We start from the raw sequence: 23452 nt of genomic DNA, 5'->3' as shown, positions 1-23452 counted from the left end.
GCAACAGTCTTCAATTTGCTCTTTCGGATCAAAAAGCAAAGGCCTAAAGATCACCAGTATATAACAGAAGACGTCATTCTTGCAAGAAATCAGCTGATCAAAATTTCGCAGCAAAATTTCTTCTTCTCAACAATCCAAGCCCTGAAACGTGGTTCCAGGATAGATTCAAAGTGCAAAATCCGTTCGCTCAACCCAATGTTGGACAACAATGGAATCCTTCGGTCATGCGGAAGACTGCAATTTGCGCCAGATAACCTCGAAGTTGAGAAATTTCCGATTATACTGCACGCAAAGGACAAGATAGCGTGACTCTATATAGAGCATGCACATAACATTTGCGTTCACCAAGGAACAGAGCCAGTGAAAGTTTTTGTGCAGCAAAGATACCACATCATTGGACTCAGAAAAACACTTTTGAGTATAAAGTACAGATGTTTTCTCTGCAGACGATTTGCCGCTCAAAACATTCAACCCGTCATGGCTCCCCTCCCTGCCTGCCGTTTCCCGACAGACTCTACCCAGTATCCTTTCGCGAACAGCGGAGTCGACTTTTTTGGACCCTTTTATATAGAGGATGCCAAAGGACAGATTGAAAAACACTACGGCCTCATCTTCACTTGCCTGGTTACTAGGTGTGTCCATCTAGAAGCTTGTCCCGATCTCAACACTGACACTTTTTTAAACGCCTATCGACGTTTTGTAAGCCGCAGATGCCAGCCAACAACAATGCTCAGCGACAATGGCAAGACATTTATTGGTGCATCTGAGGAACTAAAAAGATCTGTGAAACGTCTCGACAACGACAAAATCTACAAAGCAATGGCAGCAACGAACACAACCTGGAAGTTCAATCCTCCCTATGGACCTCATTTTGGCGGTATTTGGGAGCGCTTGATCCAGACCGCGAAACGCACTCTATTGATCATTCTAGGCTCCAGAAGGCTGTCGCTTGATGTGTTCAGGACAATTTTGGTCGAGACCGAAGCCATATTGAACTCCAGACCACTAACGATTGTCGCTGACCTTCCAGAAAATGAAATGCCTCTCACGCCAAACCATTTTCTGATCAACAGACCGTTCAACTCTCTCCCACCAGGAAAGTTCGACAGCCAAGAACCCGCCAGTTTCAAGTCTTGGAAGAATGTGCAGCAAATGGTCAACCATTTCTGGAAACGACTCGTCAAGGAGTATCTTCCGACACTGTTAAAGAGGTCCAAATGGAGCGATAGTGACCAAACACCACTCAGAGTCAACGACATCGTTTGGATTCTGAAAGATATGACTCCACGTGGAATTTGGCCCCTTGGACGTGTTCTTGAAGTCTATCCTGGACGAGATGGACAACACCGTGTGGTGAAGGTGAAAACGGCTTACGGCACGTACGTTCGTCCGGTCTCCGCCCTCGCACGTGTTTTGGCTGATTAGCCTATTTTTTCTTGACCTTTTTTCGAAACGGTTTTCTAGGCAACTTGGGTTACACCCTCTTCGACGATCTGGTCAAACGTCTGTGATGTGTTAGTTGGCCTCCTCTTTCCCCTGGAGCATGTCGTGCAACAATCAAGTCAGAAGTAAAACTTGAAAAAACATTGACTTTTGTCCTTATCGCAACCAAAACGAGTTGGTTGTTCCCGCAACTTAAAACTGATATAAAAACTTACCAAACTAAACTGTCTAGAACAATGTAATTGAACCTTATCTACATTCTCTTACAATTTACATTATTATGCTCTTGTATTTCACTCAATAGACAAAAACTTGATTTTATCTTTAGAAGAACGACTAAGTTGGAGTATTCAAAAATTTTATATTCGAAAAAGATGGAAGCAATTTGAGACGTTAAAATTAAACTTTATAAACTGTCTAGAAAACTGTGTGAGTTATTTAAAAAGACTGACATATGTTTGGAAACTGCAAAATGAACGGCTACCATCACTTAGACAACCAGAACAGAGCGCACTCCCTACATTTTGGCATAGTATCATTCTATGTAACAATGCATAAGTTGTTAGTGGGGGCATGAAAACAAAAAAAAACAGCGGAATAGGGGGCAAAATAGATCCATTTTTTGTCTTATCGATTTAACTTCTTCAGAAACGGGAGAAACCGACTTCCTCAAAAACAGGAGTGTGTTAGCTTAATCCAAAGCCAGCCCCGGCGCCATCAGTTTGAGAGCATTTCATCCGATGTGGACATAATTTCGTAAAATATGGACATAAAATGAGGAATTAATCCCGCTGGACATAATATAACTTGAGTCAGCTTCATAATTTTTCTTAGTATGAAATTGCTGCTCCATCCCTTTTGTGAGTTTAAGTGGTATTTTTTAGCTGTTTTTTGTAGGTTTTATGACTTCGTATGTATTTGATCCCCATCGGACAATATTTTTAAAACTGTTCTAGTCCTGTTATACAATTTTAAAGTCTTTCATTTCAGATGTTTACTCAATAAATTACATGGATATGAAAAATTAATTTTCCTGTTTCGTATTTGTGGGGTTTTGTATGCGCGCTGATGAAATTGCTTGGGTGCTTAATTCATCTGGGGTCTTTTTCCTGTCAATCTTAAGGGGGATAAATCTCAGTATCTGCTTGCATTGAAAATGAACGAATTTGGCTCCTTTGGGTATGGGCGTTGAGAGATTGCAAGTCACAACAGCCAATCAGTGTGCTTATATCTGACTGAAAACGAATAAAATATTCCACGCATGAACGGTTGTGATCAGGAGGACATGTTCAAAATATGTTTTTCGAGTCGGTTCACTTTAACAATTTTTTCTGATAAGAACAGCTTCTAAAAGGGGCGATTTCTGAACTAAATGCAGAAATAAAAGAACTGATCTATAAACAATTACTTTAATTTGGTTGAAATTGGAGCTTAATTTGCCAAAAAATTGTTTTCCTGGTTCTTTATTTCATGTTTTCCTAATTATTATTATTGATCTTTTTATCTTTATGTTCCATCTAGTGAATAGATGATGTGATATAATTGGTAGCAAAGCACAAATAACGATTTGCAGAATAGTTTTAAGCTGTTGTCGATTTTTTGTTAAAACAGGTCACTGCAGTCTTCCAGAAACAGAACGTCAAAATAAGTATACAGTTACTCAGCGACTAAACCATGAAGTAGGAATCGATTTGTTAAATTAACTGTGTTTTACATCGAGGCCGAGGGTTAATTTTAATTTATTAAAACACAGCCGGCAAAGTACCGGAAAAAAAGCTGCTGTTGAGTCCTTGACGCACGCCGAGATTGAAACAAAATAAGGAAAAAGAGGAGATGGAAGTTGCCACATTTTTTTTCTAAATGCTAAAAATTGTTCTGAGATGGTAAGAAATATCAGCAACATTCGGGAATACTTAATTCAGCTTCTGAACTAAAGGCTAATAAGCGTTATATTGTGATGCCAACCAGCAATCGCTCTAATGATCTTTGATAACCTAATGCACTATGACTAATGACCGGACTGCTATTGGTTTATCCATTTTTTTTGATTTTGCTCTTTTCACCGTGATCGTGTTGAATAGATTGTGTAAATCAAAAAGTTCATCTGCTCGAAAACAGAGGAGGCTTATGCGCTTAGCATAAGCCTACACCTGTTTTACACCTACTTTTATCGCTCTCTCTCTCTCTCTCAAAAATGCAACATGAAAAGAAAACAACTCTATCTTCCCTGATTTTCAGCAGTTTGACCTATACACATCGGTATCACGCATTTCACTTCCTGTTTCAAATAGTCTTCAACAAAATTACCGATCAAAAAAGTCGCTTCTCCTATACAGTTCTAGCCGTAAAAAAGACGGTTCAACAATGCAAACCAAATCCTCCGGTTTACAAAAAAGAAGCCCTGAAATATTTGTCGTTGAGAGGCTGACGGTGGTTATTACTGATATACAATGATCATCTTTTGAAGGATTGGAACATTATATGCAAAGGCACTTGACCGATTCTCCTGGTCTTTTTCACTATGTCGTTTTTTGCTCTGAAGGTCGGAAAATGGTGTTTTTGTTGGAGTGTCACTACTACTCTAAAGACCCCGTAAACTTTTTACGAGACCAATGGAATCTCAAAATCATTGAAAAAAAGTTGAAAAAGTTGGGGTCTGAGGTGCAGCAAAGTTCGAAAGTGATTGCGGCTGACAGTTTTTAAATCTTTAGATGTGTATTTAAATGAAGACGTACATTACTTTTTAGTTCTTTTTGAAATTTTTAAATAATCAATCTATGTTATATCCCCTTTATCCAGGTTAGATTTTCACATTTAAATGATTATTTCAGCGTATTTTTTAGCATCTAAATCTGCTCGACTGTTAAATGTGCTCGTGAATAGCTGAAAAAATTCAGGGAATGGTGCTAAAAAAACTAGTGTTGACAATTTCCTTACAATTTCTTCAACCAACATGTGTCAATTGCATTTAATTTTTTTTGTACAAATTGTCCACTAACAAAGTAACAATTAGAGCAGTTTTTAAGAGCTTAGATAATTTAGCTATTGTAGCAAGATCTGGAATTTTCTGCTGGCACACGTTTTTCTGGCAGTCCTCTCGAGCATTGTAATCTCCTCCATACGTCATCACACACTCGCCTAGTTGTTGCACAAACGCCATCATCTGTTTAGAGTCACAAACCTTGACCATTCCATAGGCATCTAGAAACAACAAGGAGGCTCTGTAATGTGCGTTTGTACATAATGTTACGACTCCGATCATCCGCATTTTTGACTTTATGGTCAGCCAAATGAGGGAGAGATAGAAAACTTTCAAAAAAGTTACATATTGTTCAACAAACCACTAAATGAATAAAGTAATGCCTCATTTAGGTGTAGTGAAAACTGGCTTTAAAGAAACTACGAGACAAGTCAAACTTAACAGCCAAGTAAAACAAACATTAATTGAAATCAAAACTCGATTTTTATATTTCAAATGAAAACAAACAAACAAAACCAAAATGGCCCCAGCTAAACTATACATATTGACCTGTACCTTACCAAAAAAAAGTTAGGTTTGAGACCTTTCCTTAATGAAACTACGTAGCAATTCAAAAATAAGACTGCATAAAGAACAAATTTCAAAAACAAGTTTCCATTTTTTGAAAAACATTATTTTCAAAGTGATTAAGACAATTAGGTATCAATTGCAGTCATTAAAAACATTCATTTAAACCTCTTGATGCACAGTTGTAAAACCAACTTAAACCTTTTAATCAACTTAAACCTTTTAATTCAGATTTTCCGTTATCGAGATTATTTCACAACTACATAAAGAGCGACAAAACAGAAAAAATTTCTTTTAAGTTTCTTTAAAAATTGCTAAAATTTAGCTCGAAAACAATGTCGAAACTGTTGAAACAATAATATAATCACTGAGAAAGGTTTATAGGTTCAATTGCGCAGTTTATCAGCGGCAGTGAGACCTCCTCATTTGCTTAATATTTGCCGAATTTGTTATTTGACCTGTCGCGTGATCCTGAGTCTGAGTCGTGATCCTGATCCTGATCCTGAGTCCGACCGGAACTATTATTCGCTTCTGATAACACCAAAAAGCACTATCAGCCGACATTGGAGCGATGTTTCTTCAAATTGCTATCCCAGGCGATGACAGCCGATGTCTACGATTTTTCTGTAGAGACAATCTAGAGCAGAGAAATGAAGTTAACGAGTACACCCGTTTTTGGGGTAAAAGGCTCGCCGATATGTGCAAACTACGCTTTGTATCAAGTGGCGAACGACAACGCGAAAAATCTAGAAAACCTTGACAAAACTGTCCAGCGAACTTCCTCATGGAAGACTTTCTAAAGTCAAACAGAGCTTCAACAGAAGCAATTCAAGTGTACCAAAAAACTTCGAAATATCCTCTACAAAACTGAATTCATTTTGACGAAATAGATGACGAGTGACGAAGAAGTCAAGTCACAGATCACAGAGGCTGACAGATCACAAAATGTTGTGAAAATATTTGAAACTGAACCAGAGACATCCGCAATCCTTGGATTGAATTGGAATGTAGACAAATATAGTCTCATAGTCTGTAGTGAGCAGAAAATTCCAGCAAAAATAACACGGAGAACTGTTCTATCCTTTGTCTCTGCAGTGTTCGACCCACTTTAGATATGATAACCTTCACGATAAGAAGGCGGTTTCTACTTAAAGCATCTGCTCAACAATGGGACAACATAGGACAAAGGGTTCTCAGCAGAGCACTCAAAACTACTCAGCGATTGGAGCTCTGAATTGAGTAAAATTACAACGATATCAATGAATTGACACTATTTCGAAGACGGATGTACAAACTTGAGACTCCACATTTTCAAAGACGCATCAGTAGAAGCAATGTGCATCGTGGCACATCTGCAAGGTGAAGTGACGTTAAAATTCATTTATGTGATAGGATAATGCGCGTGTAACGCCTATCGGACACACGGCGATTCCGAAGTTAGAACTTCAAGCTGCATTTACGGAGTTTGTCTCAAATTGACAAAATCATTGCCAATCTTATGATATTAAAATCTACAAAATCTCTTTTTGTACAGACTCATCAATATGGTTGCAGCGGTTACACTCAGCGCACAAGGCACAACGAAAGTTTGTTACCAACAGAGAATCTCTGAAAAGCTCTTCAATGGATAAATGGAGACATGTTAAAAGCATTGAACAGCTAGCGGATATCGGCACCAGAGGAATGTCAATCGAAGGTCGTAAGGAGTCCGTGTGGTTAAAAAGGCTGGCATGGCTGCAGACAGATGAAGAAAAGAGGCCTTTATCCTGGTGCATAGTGAACGAAGTTGAAGCTGAGCAAGCAACCAGTTTTGTGGCAACAGAAACAAAACTAAACCAACCATTTGACTGGAGACAATGCAGCAGCTCAACCGAATATGATGCCTATTGCATGAGGTTCAAGGGAAAGCAGAAGCGACCTCCCAAGCAGAAAAGATCCACCAAGCTGAGCATTTTTTTTCCATTATTTCAAACCGAAAGTTTTCCGAATGTCTCCAAGTGGAAAACAAACAAGAAAGAAATCTATAAAACATTGAACGTTCCCAAATTGTCACCCTTCATAAAGGGAGATGGAACAATTCGAAAGAAAGGTCGACGGAAACTTTCCAATCTTGATTACAACGTCAAGCATCCAATAATACTAAGAGCAAAGCATCCAATCGTACAATTTCTGTTGGAGGGAGTGCATTGTGATAACCTGCAGGAAGTCGCAAGGTACGTGAAAAACATTATCCAGCAAGAATACTAAACCAGGAAATGCATTGAGCAAAATCAAGTGTCAAAATTTGGCACAGAATCTCCAAAACAAAATTCATCCACCGATGGCAGTCTTACCACGAGAGCGACTTGATGAACATGTGATCCCTTTTATTCATATCGGAATTGAATACTTCGCACCCATCAAAGTGAAATTACTACGACGTAATTTGAGGAGATGGCACTGTCTTTTTACTTGTATAACAATCAGAGCAGTACACATCAAATTAGCACAGCCATTGGAAACCGATTCATGTCTAGCAGCCGTATCGAGATTCTTTACAAGACGTGGCTACCCAAAAACCATCATGAGTGACGATGAACGGAAATTCAATTGAGCAGCCAACGAGCTGAAAGCTTTCATGGACGCGTGGAACAAAGGTAAGATTGAGGTTGACTTTGCTCAAAACGATTTTATGTAATTTCAACCCGCCAGAAGCGCCACATTTTGGTGGAATCTGGGAGAGATTGTTTCAGAGTTGCACGAAAGTCATGACTGAAATCTTGGACAACCGAAACATCACTGACAAAGCACTCAGCCCAAAAATGTCTCGTGTAGAGCAAAATTTAAACGCAAGACCCCTTACAGCAATAATTGACGACCCTTAAGATTTGACAGCACTCACACCAAACCATTTTTTGTTAGGACAAGAAAGCGCAAGAATACCATTTATGTCATCAAGCGATTGACGATACTGCGACCTAAAAATACCTCAAAACATCCCAAGCATATACGGATATGATCTGGACTCGTGACAATCCACAATGGAACCAAAGACCGAAATGGTCGGTCGGAAGAAAATGTGCGAAACCTGCAAAAAAGCGATTTAATATGGCTAGTAGATGACTCCGTGAAAGTCCGTGAGTTTAAACTGGACGAAGTCTTCGCTGGCAACGGCAGTATTGTGCGATCAGAGAGAGTCAAACTGTCATACGGGGAGCTGAACCAGCTAGTCGTGAAGTTAGCGCCAATATTCTACGATGGTGCTTCCGAGACACAAAACAGGGCCGGCGATGTTGGCGTCACTATTGAAGAGAAGCATAAACCATCAGACCAAGAGAAACAAAGTCAAAACTCTAAAACTTGAAATTTTGCCAAAACTAAAAAATGGTCAAAACTGAAAGTTTTCACAAATTTGGACCTAAATTTTGTACAACCCCACTGATTTTGGGGAAAGAAACCCTGAGCAAAGCGACGATTTAGTACTTGGATAGTGTAAACTGTATGCTATCTATGGGATCAACGAACTTTTTTGCATCATACCTACAAGTGCGGCTACTAGCCCTTACATAGTGAAAAAATGCATTTACTCATATTTTGTCATTGATTTTTAAGTTTCTTAAAGTGTTACTTCTATGATACTTTAGGTGTTTATTTATAGTTAAATGCCATGCGTTTAAGGCATTCGACGCTACGTAATAACCCTCCCTGCTTATGTCAACAAAAGCAAATATTAAATTGACATTTACTATGTAAATATTGACTTAGATCACTTACTCGGTTAGCCAATCAAAAACGAGTAACAATGATGCTATAATTGATATATACCTGATTTTTTACCTAAGCTGAAATGTTTGATTAGTGCATCCATGTTTTATTTAGAACCAATAAAAACTGTTTCGAAAAGCAGTTGGTTCTCAGATTAGACTAAAATTTGATTCTCATCAATTTTTGTCTTTCAAATCCAAAGTTTTTCCAGATCTTACGTGTTCTAATTTAGTTGGGCTTTCTTGACAAGAAGTTATCAACAGTGCTAGCAATTAGTTAAAGCCTTACAATTTTCTGCCCGAGATTGAACATAGATTATCACTAACGATATTCTTAGCTTCAATCAAAACTAAAATTACAGTCCTTCAAAAAAACCCAGCGACCAATAGTTTAGACGAGATTGTCAGTCAAATAGAACCGAGTGAAGAATCAGACCCTCGTAAAACTCGACACCCAGGCCGTGAAGATTAGGTTTCGCTAAATTTCTTGAGCAGCCGCAACCACGAATTTTTGCGGTGAACTTCAAACTTTCGGTGAAGTTCAAACTTTCGGTGAAGTTCAAAATTTCCTTTTGTTTTTCCCTCAAGTTTTCGGTCTTTGGAAGGCAGCAAACTCTGTTCTAATTGTGGCCTAATGCGTATTTTGAAAGAGATGAAATTTTGCTTCAAGAATTTTAGCAATGCAATTTTTTTCCCTAATTTGTAGTGACTGCTTGTCTGTTTGGCTGTCATTGTACAATTGTTCTCTTCATTAGATACAGTCGTTTTCAGTTGTTCCGTCAATTCATTGTATTGTTTTTCAGGACTTGTCTTGCTTAATTTTTTAAGGGAGTGGAATTTACCGGATTGGTATTTACAATTCATTCAGCAAGTTTACAGAAATATAGTCACTGTCACCCGGCAAAATAAAAAAATAATGACTTAAACCCATAACGCCCGGGCACAAAGACAATTCGAAGACTCAAGGTGTTAAGTTATCATAGATCCTTTGGGTATTTAGAGAAAACTGCTAACATATATTAGTGTTAAACTTTCTTTTCGCCAATTTAAAAGATGGTTTAAGGAAATTTTTGTCGAGTGTAATGAACCTCTGGACCAAAATAGAACTCTTTACACTTAGAAAAAACGGTTTGCCAATTTGCCTGTCTACTTTTCTCTAATTTTAATACTAGAGTTGGTCAGTGGCTGATAAAAGTGGAACTAAAATAGCTTTGATGTGAAAAGTTCACACCCATAACCCATACATAATTCCTAATTCTAAAATTCGAGAACGCTGTTTTGAATATAACACTTCAATGATCATCGAATCACACTCATCACAAATTTGAGTTTATATTAAAAACTGCCGTTCACAAAATGCAAGGTAACAAACAGTTTAGCAAACAAGAAAAGCAAACTCCACGTTATATTATTCAATTTTTTTTATCAGGAATCCATTCAGTTATACCAAATAAGTTTTCCTTGACCTCTCAAAAACAACAGTTTAGCCAGAAGAATTCCTAAAATAAATGCTGGCAAAAAACCAACTGCAATTGATGTGATTAAACACAAAAATTTCAAGAATCAAAAAGTTTAGAAAAAAAGAACCGGTCAAAACCGGCAAAACGGTCAATGTTTTTTTTTGAACCTATTTAACACTTTAAAACACTAAAAACCATAAATTTTTTTTTATTCGCATTTATTTTTGAGCCCATTACTTCCCATTGAAACCTGCACCGAATCCTATTGAAATTCTTCGGCTTGATTTTTAAAGAAAAGGTAAACCAATCAAAACTTTCATTCACTTTTTAGTCCAATTAGCTACGTATAGACATGAGAATGTGACTAAATGTTTGAAGTTTAAATAAAAACAGTCACATGAGAATGGCAAAACGGTCAATGTTTGTCAAATTTGTCAATTTATTATTAAAAATCGACGACGTTGACTGACAAAAAATTCCTGGAGTCGAAAGTACCTGCAAATCAAAGTGGTGTCATTCAATCTAACACAAAAATGAAACCCGACTTGAGATAAAAATTATCATTTCGAAAAGTTCCAAACTCAAAAAAATTCAGATTCCCTTAAAAATCCAGAGGTTGATGGTATTCGCAGTAGACTCAATTCATCTGGATGAAATCAGTCCGTACTAAAAAATAAACTTTCAACACTTACCGAAACGAAAATACCACTCAAAAGCAGAACAATGGGCGCGCTTTTTCACTAACACTTTTTTAGATATCATATCCATAAAACCTTCAAAAGTGCTCTTCCTAGCTAAGGTTCCCAGCTGGTGTTCTTCTGTGAGTATTGAAATGTCGCATTGATTTCTCTGACTTTTAAAAAGCTAGCGCAAGATCAAGGCCTGATTAAGCATAACGCCCCTTTTATTTGCCAGTTTCAATTTTGGTAATCAGCTTCATCAGAATATTCGTCCAGTGTTCTCTTGACAATTTTTCAGTTTTACTTTATCGGAAGAGCTCAGTAAACGAATCAAGACCAAATTCTAGACTAGGGATTTCGGACCTTTTCAGCAATAAGCTAACTCTTTGAAACTTTAAGCGAGCGCTCTTTTGAACAAATTGAACTTAACTGAACCCTACGATTTGTTCAAATATTGGGTTTTATTTGATATAACATTGAGTAAGGCAGTTACCCACTAGATTAGGAAGGGGATGCGTTTATTGCAATAATCAAAACCTTCTTTTTTCGGTTTTGCGTGCTATAAATGTTTTCCCCGCTCAGCTTGCGTTCACAAATTTTCACATATATAGGGCGCTTCGGGTGCGGTGTTGTTAAGGCCGCAATTTGGTCTAAAATACAGAAATCGATTCGTTTAACAAAGGTCTCAGAGAAATGACAAAAACGGACGTAATGTATGATCAACGGCTATGAAATTTCGGTTTGGACTTGGTCTGTGTTATAGAATAACGGATATGTTTTAGGTCCAAGCTCATTGGTTGAATCCTTCCGAAAAAAATAACCAACATGAAATATGGTACGAAGTTTTCTCTCACTGCAATTCACAGCAATTAACAGTTTTCAACGAATCGTCACGTTACAAAAGCTCCCAGCTACCTTTTGTACCAAAAGTAAACTTTGAAATGAAAGGTCAAACTCCAAAAATAAATATGTCTCGAACAGTTTTGCAGAATCGCATGCTCAGAGACTATTCGGCCAAAAAGCTATAGAAGACCTTAATGCCCTCAGGGAGTTACCTGCTTATCCTATTTTTGAGGACGAAAACACATTAATGACTTAAAAAACGAATAGTCGTCTTATCAATCAAAACTAGTTTTCAATTTTTCTTCCTAATCAGAAATCAGTGATGCGAGGTCCTTTTACACTTTTTTCAGAAATCGTCGTTTGTGAACGCAAGAAAATCATCGGTATGTCCGCTTTTATTTAGACAGAAACGACGAAAAGCCTTATGTTTTTTCTTTTTGTATGTTTGGTTTTAGACGAAAGAAACCGTCGTTATGATTAATTTCAAACCACATGAGCTCATGAGAAAAAAATGTACTTGATTTCTCATGATCATATCTGGACAGAGCGAAGTTGATTTAATGAACTGAATATCCACCATTGTTCAAGAAATCTGATAATTTTTAACATTAAAAACGACAAAGAGTCTCGGTAATGTGCGATCGCACGTAATGTTCCGACTCCGCCCATCCACAATTTTGACCTAATTGTCTACCCAGTGAGGAACAGACAGAAAACCCCAAAAAATCGAGTATTTTTCAAAACAATTGGTGCATGAACAAAAATATTGCCTCCAAAGGAAATAACTCACTGGCGTAATATTACCGCATGAGAATGATTAGATCTGCCACTATTAAGAAAGTGAGTCAAGAGGAACAGCAAAATCAAATAACAACGACAAACATTAAATACATCCAAAACACTATGTCAATATAAAAAAGCCTAACAACAATCAAAATAGCGTCAGATAAAACAAAATTTAAACAAAGACACTTGTACATCACTAGATGAGAAATGAGACCAGTCCATAATGAGGCTCGGTAACAAGTAGACAAAAAAGAAATTTGTTCAATTAGATTTATAGATCAGTTAAAAAAGAAAGTCAATCAATTTTCATGAGGTACGTTTGAAGCTCCTATGTATTGAAGCTCCTCTGATTAGAAAGAATGTTTTCAAAACAATTGATTACATGATAAATGAAAAAACTCAAAATTGTGTATGGAAGAAACGGACTATTATCTTTCGTTTAAAACCAAACAGCGAATCTAAGAGACCAATCATACTGACGATTTCTAACGTTCGAAACCAAACATAACGACCTTTTCTTACATGGAAAATCGAACATACCGAACATTTCTTTCGTCGTTTTTGCTCGGTCGTCTGGACTAGGGTATGTAATTGTTAGCAAATTCGAGTAAAGAAGTCATTAGAGCAAATATACTTTTTGCAACGTAATGATTTCTTGCATTCTCGACCTGGACTCACCTTTGACAATTGGTGGTGCAGGTTGAAAGGGGCAAACCTCCATAATACACTTCATCAACTCGGTTGCGTTGTGTCTGAATTGGTCTGCGCAGAGAGTTAACTCACTTGCATTGAGGTTCAATTTATCCAAACAGAACATGGTCGCGTTAAAGTCTTTTATATGAGGAATTGCTGCTTCATTTGTTAAGCAAAGAAGACAAAAATGTCAGTATTTAGAGAAGAAAACTGACATTGGATCTTTTGAACAATTGCCCCCCTTTGGTACCTAGAGAATCGCCCCCTTCTGTTCTGTACTCTACCACAATATTATTGGCCTACAGTTTAGATAGCAGAATATCAGTTGAAGCGTGTTTGCGGACTGCTGTTCATGGCCATGCCTCTCATGCGCTGTGGGATGTAATCCGGAAATTGCGGGTTGGTTATCGTCGGTAATCCGGGTCGGTAATCCAAAAATCGCGGGTCGGCGAAGCGCGCCCACCGACCCACCAATCGGAAATGTTTTTCGCTTTGTATTTCAACTCGGCTAGTTGCCATAGCATGGTGTATTTTATTCTATTCAGTTTAGCACAGTATGCGCATATGTGGAAAGTTAACGGTCTTCTCTGATTGGTTAAGGCCCCTCTTTTGCAAAAGTGATACAAGTGTTGAAAAAATTCATGACATTTACTGTCATTAATAGTAAAAAGAACGTATCGGGTCCGGGCCTCTGACACCAATCGAAACAAGCATACAGTTGAACTAGTTTGCCTTTCTATAATTAAGGCATAATCGGCTTAGGCTCTTTTTACATCCTTAAAGATAAATTTTACGGCTTTAATTGATTCTGCTCGCGAATATCTTTGGAAGGCAAAAAGGGTAACGTCTCAACAAATTGACGTACCAAAATATAGAATTTTCAACAAAAGTGATTGGTTGAGAAGTTTCAAACACTACCTTTATGCGTTCAATTAGCCTAAATTGGAAGTAGCCTAGTTCTAGAACTCTGTTTTTTACTGCATGTGCCCATGCCTCATCGGCCCTTGGGAATTGATATGATATCAATTTCCACCTCCAGCAATTTTTTTTCTCTTTCGGTTATTGCGATTTCTGAACAACTTCACGTTAAAACTTCTTATTTTTTAAAGTTGGGAGTATTTGTTGAGCGATCAGCCAATCAGAAAGCAGTATTAACATTTTTCCAATTCTGATTGGCCAGCGATAAAATTTCGATGTTTTGGTATCTCTGCCATTTTCACTAATGCTGACGAAATAACTAATACTCAGTATTATCCGGATTTGAGTCTCAGAGCTTTTCAGCGCTGAACCAGCTTATTTCAAAAGTAGAAACTTAATTTAGTTCTGAAACATTGTATCTCCAGAACATTTTAAGTCTCTTTACGCGCAGTATTTCTTCATTATGATTACATTGAGGTCATAGAGTTCGCCCAGGCTAAACTTATCCTGTATAGTCTGAAAATTACTCATACCACAAAATTAAGTCTAAGCAGAATAAAGTCATACTTTTGTAGCTTATTACTGGTAATTTTTATAGCACTATTTATACTTAAACTGGCCTCTAGGCAATTAGCACAAAGCCCATTTAGCTTAGTGGTTAAGGCTTGCTACGGAAATTAAATGTCAAGAGTACATACGCGGAAGTTTGAATCGCATATAAAGCAAAACGTCGGGAGTTAAGCTGAACATAATATTTTTATGAAGTGAATTTTACTCAAAAATCAGACTGGCCATTATAAATTGTGACATGAACAGGGTTTTGGCCATCCTAAAAAACAGAATGTCTTTAGACTGATTCAGCGCTGATTTGCTCTGCCACCAACCTCTGGGTAGCAACTCATAACCGATTCAAGAATTCGGAGGCTCTGATTGGTCACTTTAATTTACGAAATGGATTTTTGTCTGTTGCGTAATTTTTGGGTAACTAGGCGCTACTAAAAATCGCAGACCTATCAAAATAAAAAGATAGTTTGCAGGCCAACCAGATTTGAGAAAAAACGGTCTTCTGATTGGCTGATCGGTCAACAAATTCTCCATTTTTTAAAATGGGATATTATTTAAATTTGCGAGGTGTAAACGTAAATTTGCTCAGAAATCGCGTTCAGCCGAAGGAGAAAAATATATAATTTTTGGGGAAACGGATCTCAATTTTGGTTGTGCTAGATACATTCCCGCGGGCCATTGAGGCATAGGCATGGCCCGCGAGGCATGGCCAGATGCGATAAACTTTATAATCTACAACTAGGCTATGTCAAATTTATGTAAATTGAACACATTAAGTCACAGTGTTAAATTTCTCAACCGATCAGGCTCGTGGAAAATTCTATGTTTTGTTATGTCTTTTTTGGAGACATCGGCTGGTGACATATCGATGACAGTAAATAGACTTCACGAGTTTTTCAAATTGATATTTGCCTTTTTAGGGTATTGTTTAATCCGTTCCAGATAAAGTAATAAGAATTGGAGACAACAGATTTTGGCCACAGTCTGCAATCTGCAAATTTTGATTGCTACTTTTTGACAAAGGCATATTTATTCCCTTCCTTATCCATAAAAATAAGTAATACTAATCTCCTCTCAAAGGAACGTTATTATGGGCGTGAAAAGATTTTAATTGCCTAAAATAGACCAACAGGATCCAAATAATAGGATCCAAATACGAACGTCATTTGGGAGCAACTAAACAATTACCTTGACTGAATTCCATATTGGGCGTTTAGCTTATTTATTCACATCTTTATTGTATGCAAATGCAACAATTCCACTTTCTTTTGGGGAGTAGCACCGCCTTCGTAGCATTGTCACAGACATTCTTTAGACACTTTTCTTGCTCTCATTGAGATACGAGTAAAAGTTTCTCCAGGTACGATTACAAATTTAGTTTCAGTCACTAGCATAGCGGAAAAAGCAAAACGTAATTTACTGTTAGTTTTCATATAAAATTAAGTCACAAAAATCTCACCCGTGTAGTTCTTGTCTTTTGAGATTGCATTTTGGGTAACCGTAGTGGGTAAACTTAAAGACTATTTTTGTTCCGACGAGGTGGATTATTAGTCGATTATTAGTGGTCGAGGAACTATAAGCTCGACTGTGTTATTTTTGTTTTGTAAAATTTCGCCGATCGATATATTTATCGTACAGATTAGTGAGTGATATCATTAAAAAACTTGTCAAGCGTAGAATATCAAATTAATTTTTTTTTGTATTTTACTTTTTACGAAGAGTTACGAAGGTTGTAAGTCTTTTGAACGTTAGTCCAAGATCCGTTGTTCTGTTCACATTTTTCGCATTTTTTGCAATCTGTTTGAAAATTTTAATCTATGTTGCTAAAGGTATGATGACTGATTCAAATCGTATGTTGCGAAAGTCTGTTGTTTGGAGAAATTTTGGCTATTTTGGGTAATATTTAACATATTTTTGTTTTCATCCAAATTACAGTCAAGTCTGTTTTCATTTAAAATTTAAAATTTTCAATTGATAAGAAATTCCATTTACGTTCAAATAAGATCAAATAAAAAATATATAGTGTTTATGAGTAGAACTCATAATTTTTATGTTTTTTATGGTTTTTTAAAGGTTTTTATGACAAATTGTTTCCGTAAATTTTTAATGAATTCTTGTATTTGCCAGCCTTTGATGTTTTTTACAGTCTTATGACTGAGTCTAAATAATCAAATGTCTAATTTGGTGTCTAAGGAGCTAATACAGAAACTAGGTAATGGTTTGAGCTGATACAATGGATTTTTTGTTAATATAACTTGACATGTATCTAAATTTTTTCATTCTTTTGAGAGTTATTGACTTTTTGTCTATTTAGCTAATTCAGTAAATTTTTCAAAGATTTGCCTTATTGGACAAGCACCTTTAGCGAGATTAGTTTGATCCAAGTATTGATTTATTTTTACAATTAAAAAAAAACAGATTTTAATTGGGCCCTGTTTTACGATTGCAAACAAATTAAATTTTCAGCAAAGAGCTTATGGTTTTTTTGACCTCAATGATGTTTGCGTAAAAATGTGTTTGAAAATTTGAGTTATACCTGTATTCGTTGTTATTGTGTAGTCTTTTGGCTGTGCCTCAGTAATGACCGACCTGTCCAGTATGCAGTAACAAAGTGAACTGTTTACTGTGTTTTAGTGGAAAGCATATTATTGTTACTTATAATTTAGAAAAAAATATTTTCAATAATTTTTTCGGTTTTTCAGATTAATCTTTTTTGTGTCCTTTCTGTCATCTTGTAGCGTTGTGTCAGCAAACCGAGATCTCACATTTTCTTTCAAAGGGATTAGACTTTAGTAATAATTTTTGATTTATTTTTTAAATAATGGTTTTTTTACTTTCAATGTAAGACCTCTCACAATTTTTTTTCAGTTTTCTACAATTTCTGGATTTTGCGGTTCTTTTTGCTGTCTTGTCCATTTATGACTGGAATGAAAAAAGTTTATATCTGTTTATTAGCGTTGATAGAAAGTGCATTTGATTGTATTATATGTTTTTAGCGAGTTGGTTATGATTTTAAGGCAAAAGACATCGTTTTAATTGCCCACAATATTTAGCCTTCCGATTTTGACTGTCTATGTTCCTTTTGTATTTGTAGGACAATCTGCGTAATCAATTGTCTAAATGGTTTCCTATGGAGGTTATTTTGAGCTTTTTTAGTAATAACAGCTGATAGCTTTTGATTTTCATGTCTTTGGAATCAATTGTTTTCATAAAGCATAGACGTACTTTTTAACTTTGCTTTTTTGGTTTTGTCTACAGAATAATTATTCTCAATAAAATTAGGTAGTATCTTTTGGTTGAGTGGGTTCAGATCATTATGTGCGAATGCACATTACCAAGCATTCTTGTTGAAGTTCATTAATTGGGATATCACATTGGCTAGAGCAGATATTTTGGCATCCGGTGAATAAATTTTTTTCATTAATTCAGCCAGCAGTGTTAAGTACAACAAAGCGGATGGGAAAGCGTTTGCACAGTGTTCCAACTCGGCACATGCCAAAATGATTATTTTTTAACCGGGCCTTGAAAGCAAGATTATTTGAAAATATTTCTATTGCTATAAAAAGAGCAGAAAACTTTTGTCGATAAATATGTATTAGAAAACAAATACTTCGACATTAAATTTCATTTCAAGTTCAAATTTAAGACAACTTCTCAGAAAAATCAATTTTTTGTTGAACATACGCAGTGACGTTCGTTTGCAAACTCTGGTATCAGAATACGAAGGCTGAGCAGATTAGTGTTCTTTCAGGTTAAAATTTGTTTTGGGCATCGAGAGGAAGGGCTTACGTATTCTGAGAACTAAATTAAACCTCTTTGCAACTTCTTTACACTAATTACGGAAAAACAAATTTACAATAGCTTTTTTAAGAAACTTTGCTAAAATATCAAGCACAACACATTACAAAATTGCACCCAAATTTCTCAGTGAATGTATGTGAACGTCTAATGAACAAACTAATTCATAATCAAACTCAAATTTGTATGAGTTCTGGCGGCAATTTTATAATGGTTTCAGATGAACCGAAGCTTGATGTCACAACTGAACATTTTTTTAGACGGCATATAGGTTATCTGTTGAGTATGAACCCATCGCAGAAAAAATAGTAAAATTTTTGAGTTAATAAATTTAAGTAAATATTCTGTGATTATTCACTCATTTTTCGTATTTTTACCTGCTATTCATTGATCATTGAATATATTTCTTTTCTATATGGGCCATTCCTCCAATTTAATTCACTGTATCTATTTGAGATCTGCAAATATCTCTAGTTCTCAATAAAAGTTGAATGTTTCCTCGAGAAATGAAAACTTGAAAATGTCTCACTGCGATCTAGCGAGATTGACTTTACCCAAAATGTCTGGTTGATATAAGGTTCCTGACCCCCTCCCTCTTTCATGAAGAGTTGAAGAAAGAAAAGGTTCAAGGTGGAGAAAATTAAAGGTTAAGTTTCCTTGTTCATTATTTGGGAATTGTAGGCCACATTTTGACAAGTTGTTTTTCTCAATTGTCTGAATAAATTTGTCTTTGCACACCTTGTCGATGCTAATATTGGGACTGATATTGGGAATGATGATTTCAACAGGAGGTGAGCACACACTTCTTATACACTGTTGCAGGACTAGAGAGGCTTCTGTGTCTACAACAATGAAGCATAGGTTACATCACTCTGATGACCTCTCTGAGCGAAGTCACTGTTGGAGATTTAAGTCACAATTTTGAAGTGGCCTCAACAGAGTTACGTTAACTTTGCTTTAAAAATGCACTTTGAAGGTTTTAAATTGCTGACGTGGCTATTAAACATATACCAATGTATTTAGGAGACTTTGGCATTCTGGAATCCGGCACTGCATGGATCTGGCATTTTGAAACTTGTAGATACGTGATTAAGTAAAAGTTACGTGACTCTGATGAGATCCGCTGTGTGGCAGGAATTGTAAATCATAATTTTAAAGTGACTCCATCGGAGTCACGTAATTTCAGAGTGTTAGACGTCGTCCTATGATAACTATTCAAAAATTCTACTGAGACCTTCGCTGACTAAAAGTACTCCGTTGAAATTCCGACTTCTTGTAGAGGAAATGTTTTTCATGGTTCTAGCAAAAGTCTTTCATTGGCATTTTTGTCCAGCGTGCTCTTTTCAATCGTTGAGAAATAACATTTTTCGAACACAATTCGATCTGAGGTCGTTTTACCCCTCGTGCAAAAGTATGAAAACAAAAATTGTTTTCATGCCTCTGCTTTTCTGCAGTTCTCAAAAGCTTTTAAGGGCCACGGAGCGAGAAGCCCTCATTAACGGCACGATGGCTTTTTTGTTTTTTTTGTTTTGCTTCTGTAGTTACTGATTAGTTGAACGTATCGTGTCGCCGTTTTGGGGGCAAAATTTGTCTTATTGTAACAACCTGGAATTAGAGAGACAGACTAACTGGTTTTGTTGTAATACTGCTGACAATTGAGAAAGATTTCCAGGTCTTGTTTATTACTGGAATTGATCCCACATTCTCTCTCAATGCTGTCGGCAATGCTTATCATGAGTTCTAGATTGACTGGAGTTTGAGTGTCATTTGACTTTTTCCTAGGACATTTCAGCACATTCAGCACATTTTTTTTATTGTCCACTCATTCATCGCATTTGCATTTCTTGCAAAATTATCCGCTTATATCCGCAGACATCTCAACCTGGGTATTCATCATTTAGATGTCTATCGCAGCTACCCTAATTTTTCACCCTTGCATACATTTTAAGATTTTCTGTTAAAGATTTTGTTGTACCCGGCCCGAGAACTTTCACCAAAAAATAACGGTGCAAAGAGTGTAAAGAGTGCAAAAATACAAAAAAGTTGCACCCTTATTTCTCCGCATTATTAAGGGCGGAAGAGTGTAATTATAAGGGTGTGATCTTAAAAAACAAAAGTGGAAGAACGTTGTGAGGATTGATCCCCATATTTCCCTCTGTCGAACATGTTACTTTCACTTTGTGCACTAACCATTGCGTCAGCTGATAATAGCATTCGACGATTCAATTTGCTTATAATGGTAATTGTGTAAGAGTGTAATTTTTTATCAATCCACCCTAAAATACACTCTTTGCAAAAAGTGTGAGAGGGTAGAGAAAAAAGTGTAAATACAATTTTCTTAAAATTACACTTTTACTCTTTTTTCCGATAAATAGGAGAGGAATACGCAATACACCCTAATTTTCGCTATTTACAGGTGGGTCATATATAAACTATACAAGATATACCTCAATATTTTAAAAGATTATGACACAAGTTGTTAACAATTTGCAACACCGATCTTACATCTTTGTTTTTCTCTCTAGAGTCTTAAGATTGACTCTCTATCTTATAATTTATAAACTATAGGTATATAAACTAAAGCTAATCTACTAAGACCTTATAATATCTGCAATGTTGATTGATTATGGTATTATTTTGACAAATTAGTAATCATATACAACCCAGTCGGGGGGCTCAAATGGAGAACTGATTAGACCATCTTCCACAGACACTTGCTACTTGCGTGCTCAAATTACATTGTCTGGAATAAATTTCCAACGCACTTCAGTCTGGACAAATTGCTCAATCAGAAAAAAAAACAAAACTTTTGCTTGTAAATACAAACGCTTTATGTTTTCTTAAGCGAATGAACCATAACAAAAATTATGGCAGGTTGAATTAATATGAAAAACTACGTTTTAACTTTTAACCAATTTTCTAATCCTTCATGTCTTTCTTCGTAGTTGATCCAGGACGTTAATTTTGCAAGATCTTGCAAGTTACCATCCTGAATCGACTATACGGACTTGAGTCTCAGAGCACTTCAGTAAAAGCTTAATTCAGTTCTGAAACATTGCATCTCCAGTATATTTTAAGTTTTTTAACGTGCAGTTTTTTTATTTTGATTATTTTGAGGTCAAGAGTTTGCACAGTCTAAATCTATCCTGTATAGTATGAAAATTACTCATACCCCAAAATTAAGTCTGAGCAGAATAATGGCATACTTCTGTAGCTTATAACCTGTAATTACTACAGTAGTATACAAACTCTTTTTACTTAAGCTAGTTTGTAGGCAATTACCACAAAGCCCATTTAGCTTAGTGGTTACGACTTGCTACACAATTGAAATGAGTGAAAATTTTTTCGTGCAGTAGATTTTACTCAAAAATGAAGGTTAGCCAGTGTAAATTGTTAATTGGTACATGAACAGAGTACTTGGCATCCAGAAAAACAGAATGTCTCTAGACTAATTCAGCGCTGATTTGCTCTGCCATCAACCTCCGGGTAGGGAAGAAAGACAGGAAAGATTACAGAATGGCTCGAAAGTTTAAACGTAGTTTTTCTTATCAATTCAGCCTGCCATATTGTTTGTTTTGATACCTTCTACATAAAGTCAAACTCTTTATGAACAAATTTTGTTCTCAAGTGGTATGAACTGATGCAACTCTGAGCGCATGGGCGTCTGAACGATGGGCTGGAAGTGATTTGAGAGAATTATTTGTTCCGAAAAATTCCTGAACAGTATGGTAGAGTCAGAGATCTCAATATATGATGGTGTGGTCAGATACTTTCGAGCGTTCTTTAGCATAGACAACGGTCTGACATTTGTCTGGACAAAGGTCGCCTGAAAGTCTGAATAATTGTCTTGAACTTGTTTCTTGTCTAATCAGAGGTGACTTCTAGCGCACTCCAAGCTCACACTTGAGTTTTGAGCGCTCGCTACTCTGATCAGAGCCCAATTCGGTCTGGAACAGTCTGATCAGAGGCAATTTTAGTCTGGACCTCTCACCTGAGCGTCCTCAAACTGAAAGAAAAGAGTTTCATACCCATCTCAGTCTTCTCAGAAAAGTATGAAAAGATGTAAGCGGATTTTATATGGGAACTTATCTCTCTAAATTTCCAGAAAAACTAAATATTAATCAGACTATTTTCATCCTCGCCAGTACAAAAAACTAAGTAAAGTAAGTGAGTGTGACTAATAAAGTAAGTCAAAATCAGTTTGAGACCTGAAAAATGTGTCATCTTTGTCTGTTCCAATCACCGCAACTCTGCTCTCTGTATAGACGTGGTGTGCAAATTTTTTAGTCTGAAACATAAAATTACTAAACGATAATTTTGATCAGTTAAACGTTTCATCAACTCCTTCGACAGAAACTCCTTCATCAACTCCTTCAAATGAGAAAAGCCGTGTAATCATTGATAGTTTCGGGGTGTGTGTCGTGGTAGTTTTTTCCCCAATTTTTAAAAATGTTAGACATATGTTTTGTAAAAAACGAGGCTAAAACCAGTCGATAAAACCAGAGGCAAAATCAGCAAAAAACATCAAATTTTACAGACTTGATAAGGACTTTTAATCGTAGCTTTAGTTATTCCTTTTAAATTTTCATCTCTTCTACTTTAACTGTAGTAAAACAATATGACTTGGCTTTAAGGAAGCAAGCTTCTATTATAGTATCATTAGGTAGCTCATCAACTTTGGTGCATGAGCATAACTCATCTTTCATTTTACCCAACTATAATCCATAATCCATAATCTATAATCTATAACCCTCTGAAAATGTTATATTTAAAGAAAAAATATATAATAATATTTAAATTTAATGTAGGTATTTTTAATTATTTATGAATGGACTGTTCTTTCATGTTTTTCAAGAGAAGGTCTACTTGAAGCAATACTGCAGAGAGAATATGATTTTCTCTCTGAATTACATTCTTTACATATAGTACTAGTGTTATAGGAGCGATATAGTGTCTTTTCTTTCTTTACATATAGTT

At 36.3% G+C, this 23452-nt stretch overlaps 1 protein-coding gene across 1 annotated transcript in view; it reads right to left on the bottom strand.

Annotated features, from left to right (window-relative positions):
* Positions 1–4456: 4456 nt before the first annotated feature.
* Positions 4457–23452, bottom strand: part of LOC142338461 (uncharacterized) — a 32500-nt gene continuing 13504 nt past the window's right edge. Inside the window, exons 3-6 of the mRNA XM_075388227.1 lie at positions 22684–22763; positions 20105–20253; positions 19214–19317; positions 4457–4644 (exon numbers count right to left, since the gene is read on the bottom strand). Of these exons, the coding sequence (XP_075244342.1) occupies positions 4603–4644; positions 19214–19317; positions 20105–20253; positions 22684–22763 (375 nt within the window). The 3' untranslated portion in view covers positions 4457–4602. The remainder of the gene's footprint in view (positions 4645–19213; positions 19318–20104; positions 20254–22683; positions 22764–23452) is intronic.

This window comes from Convolutriloba macropyga, chromosome 4 (assembly GCF_964194025.1).
Source record: "Convolutriloba macropyga chromosome 4, txConMacr16.3, whole genome shotgun sequence".
NCBI classification, from domain to species: Eukaryota; Metazoa; Xenacoelomorpha; order Acoela; family Convolutidae; genus Convolutriloba; species Convolutriloba macropyga.
The sequence above is the reverse complement of the archived record's forward strand: the minus strand, read 5'-3'. Positions and strand labels throughout refer to the sequence as shown.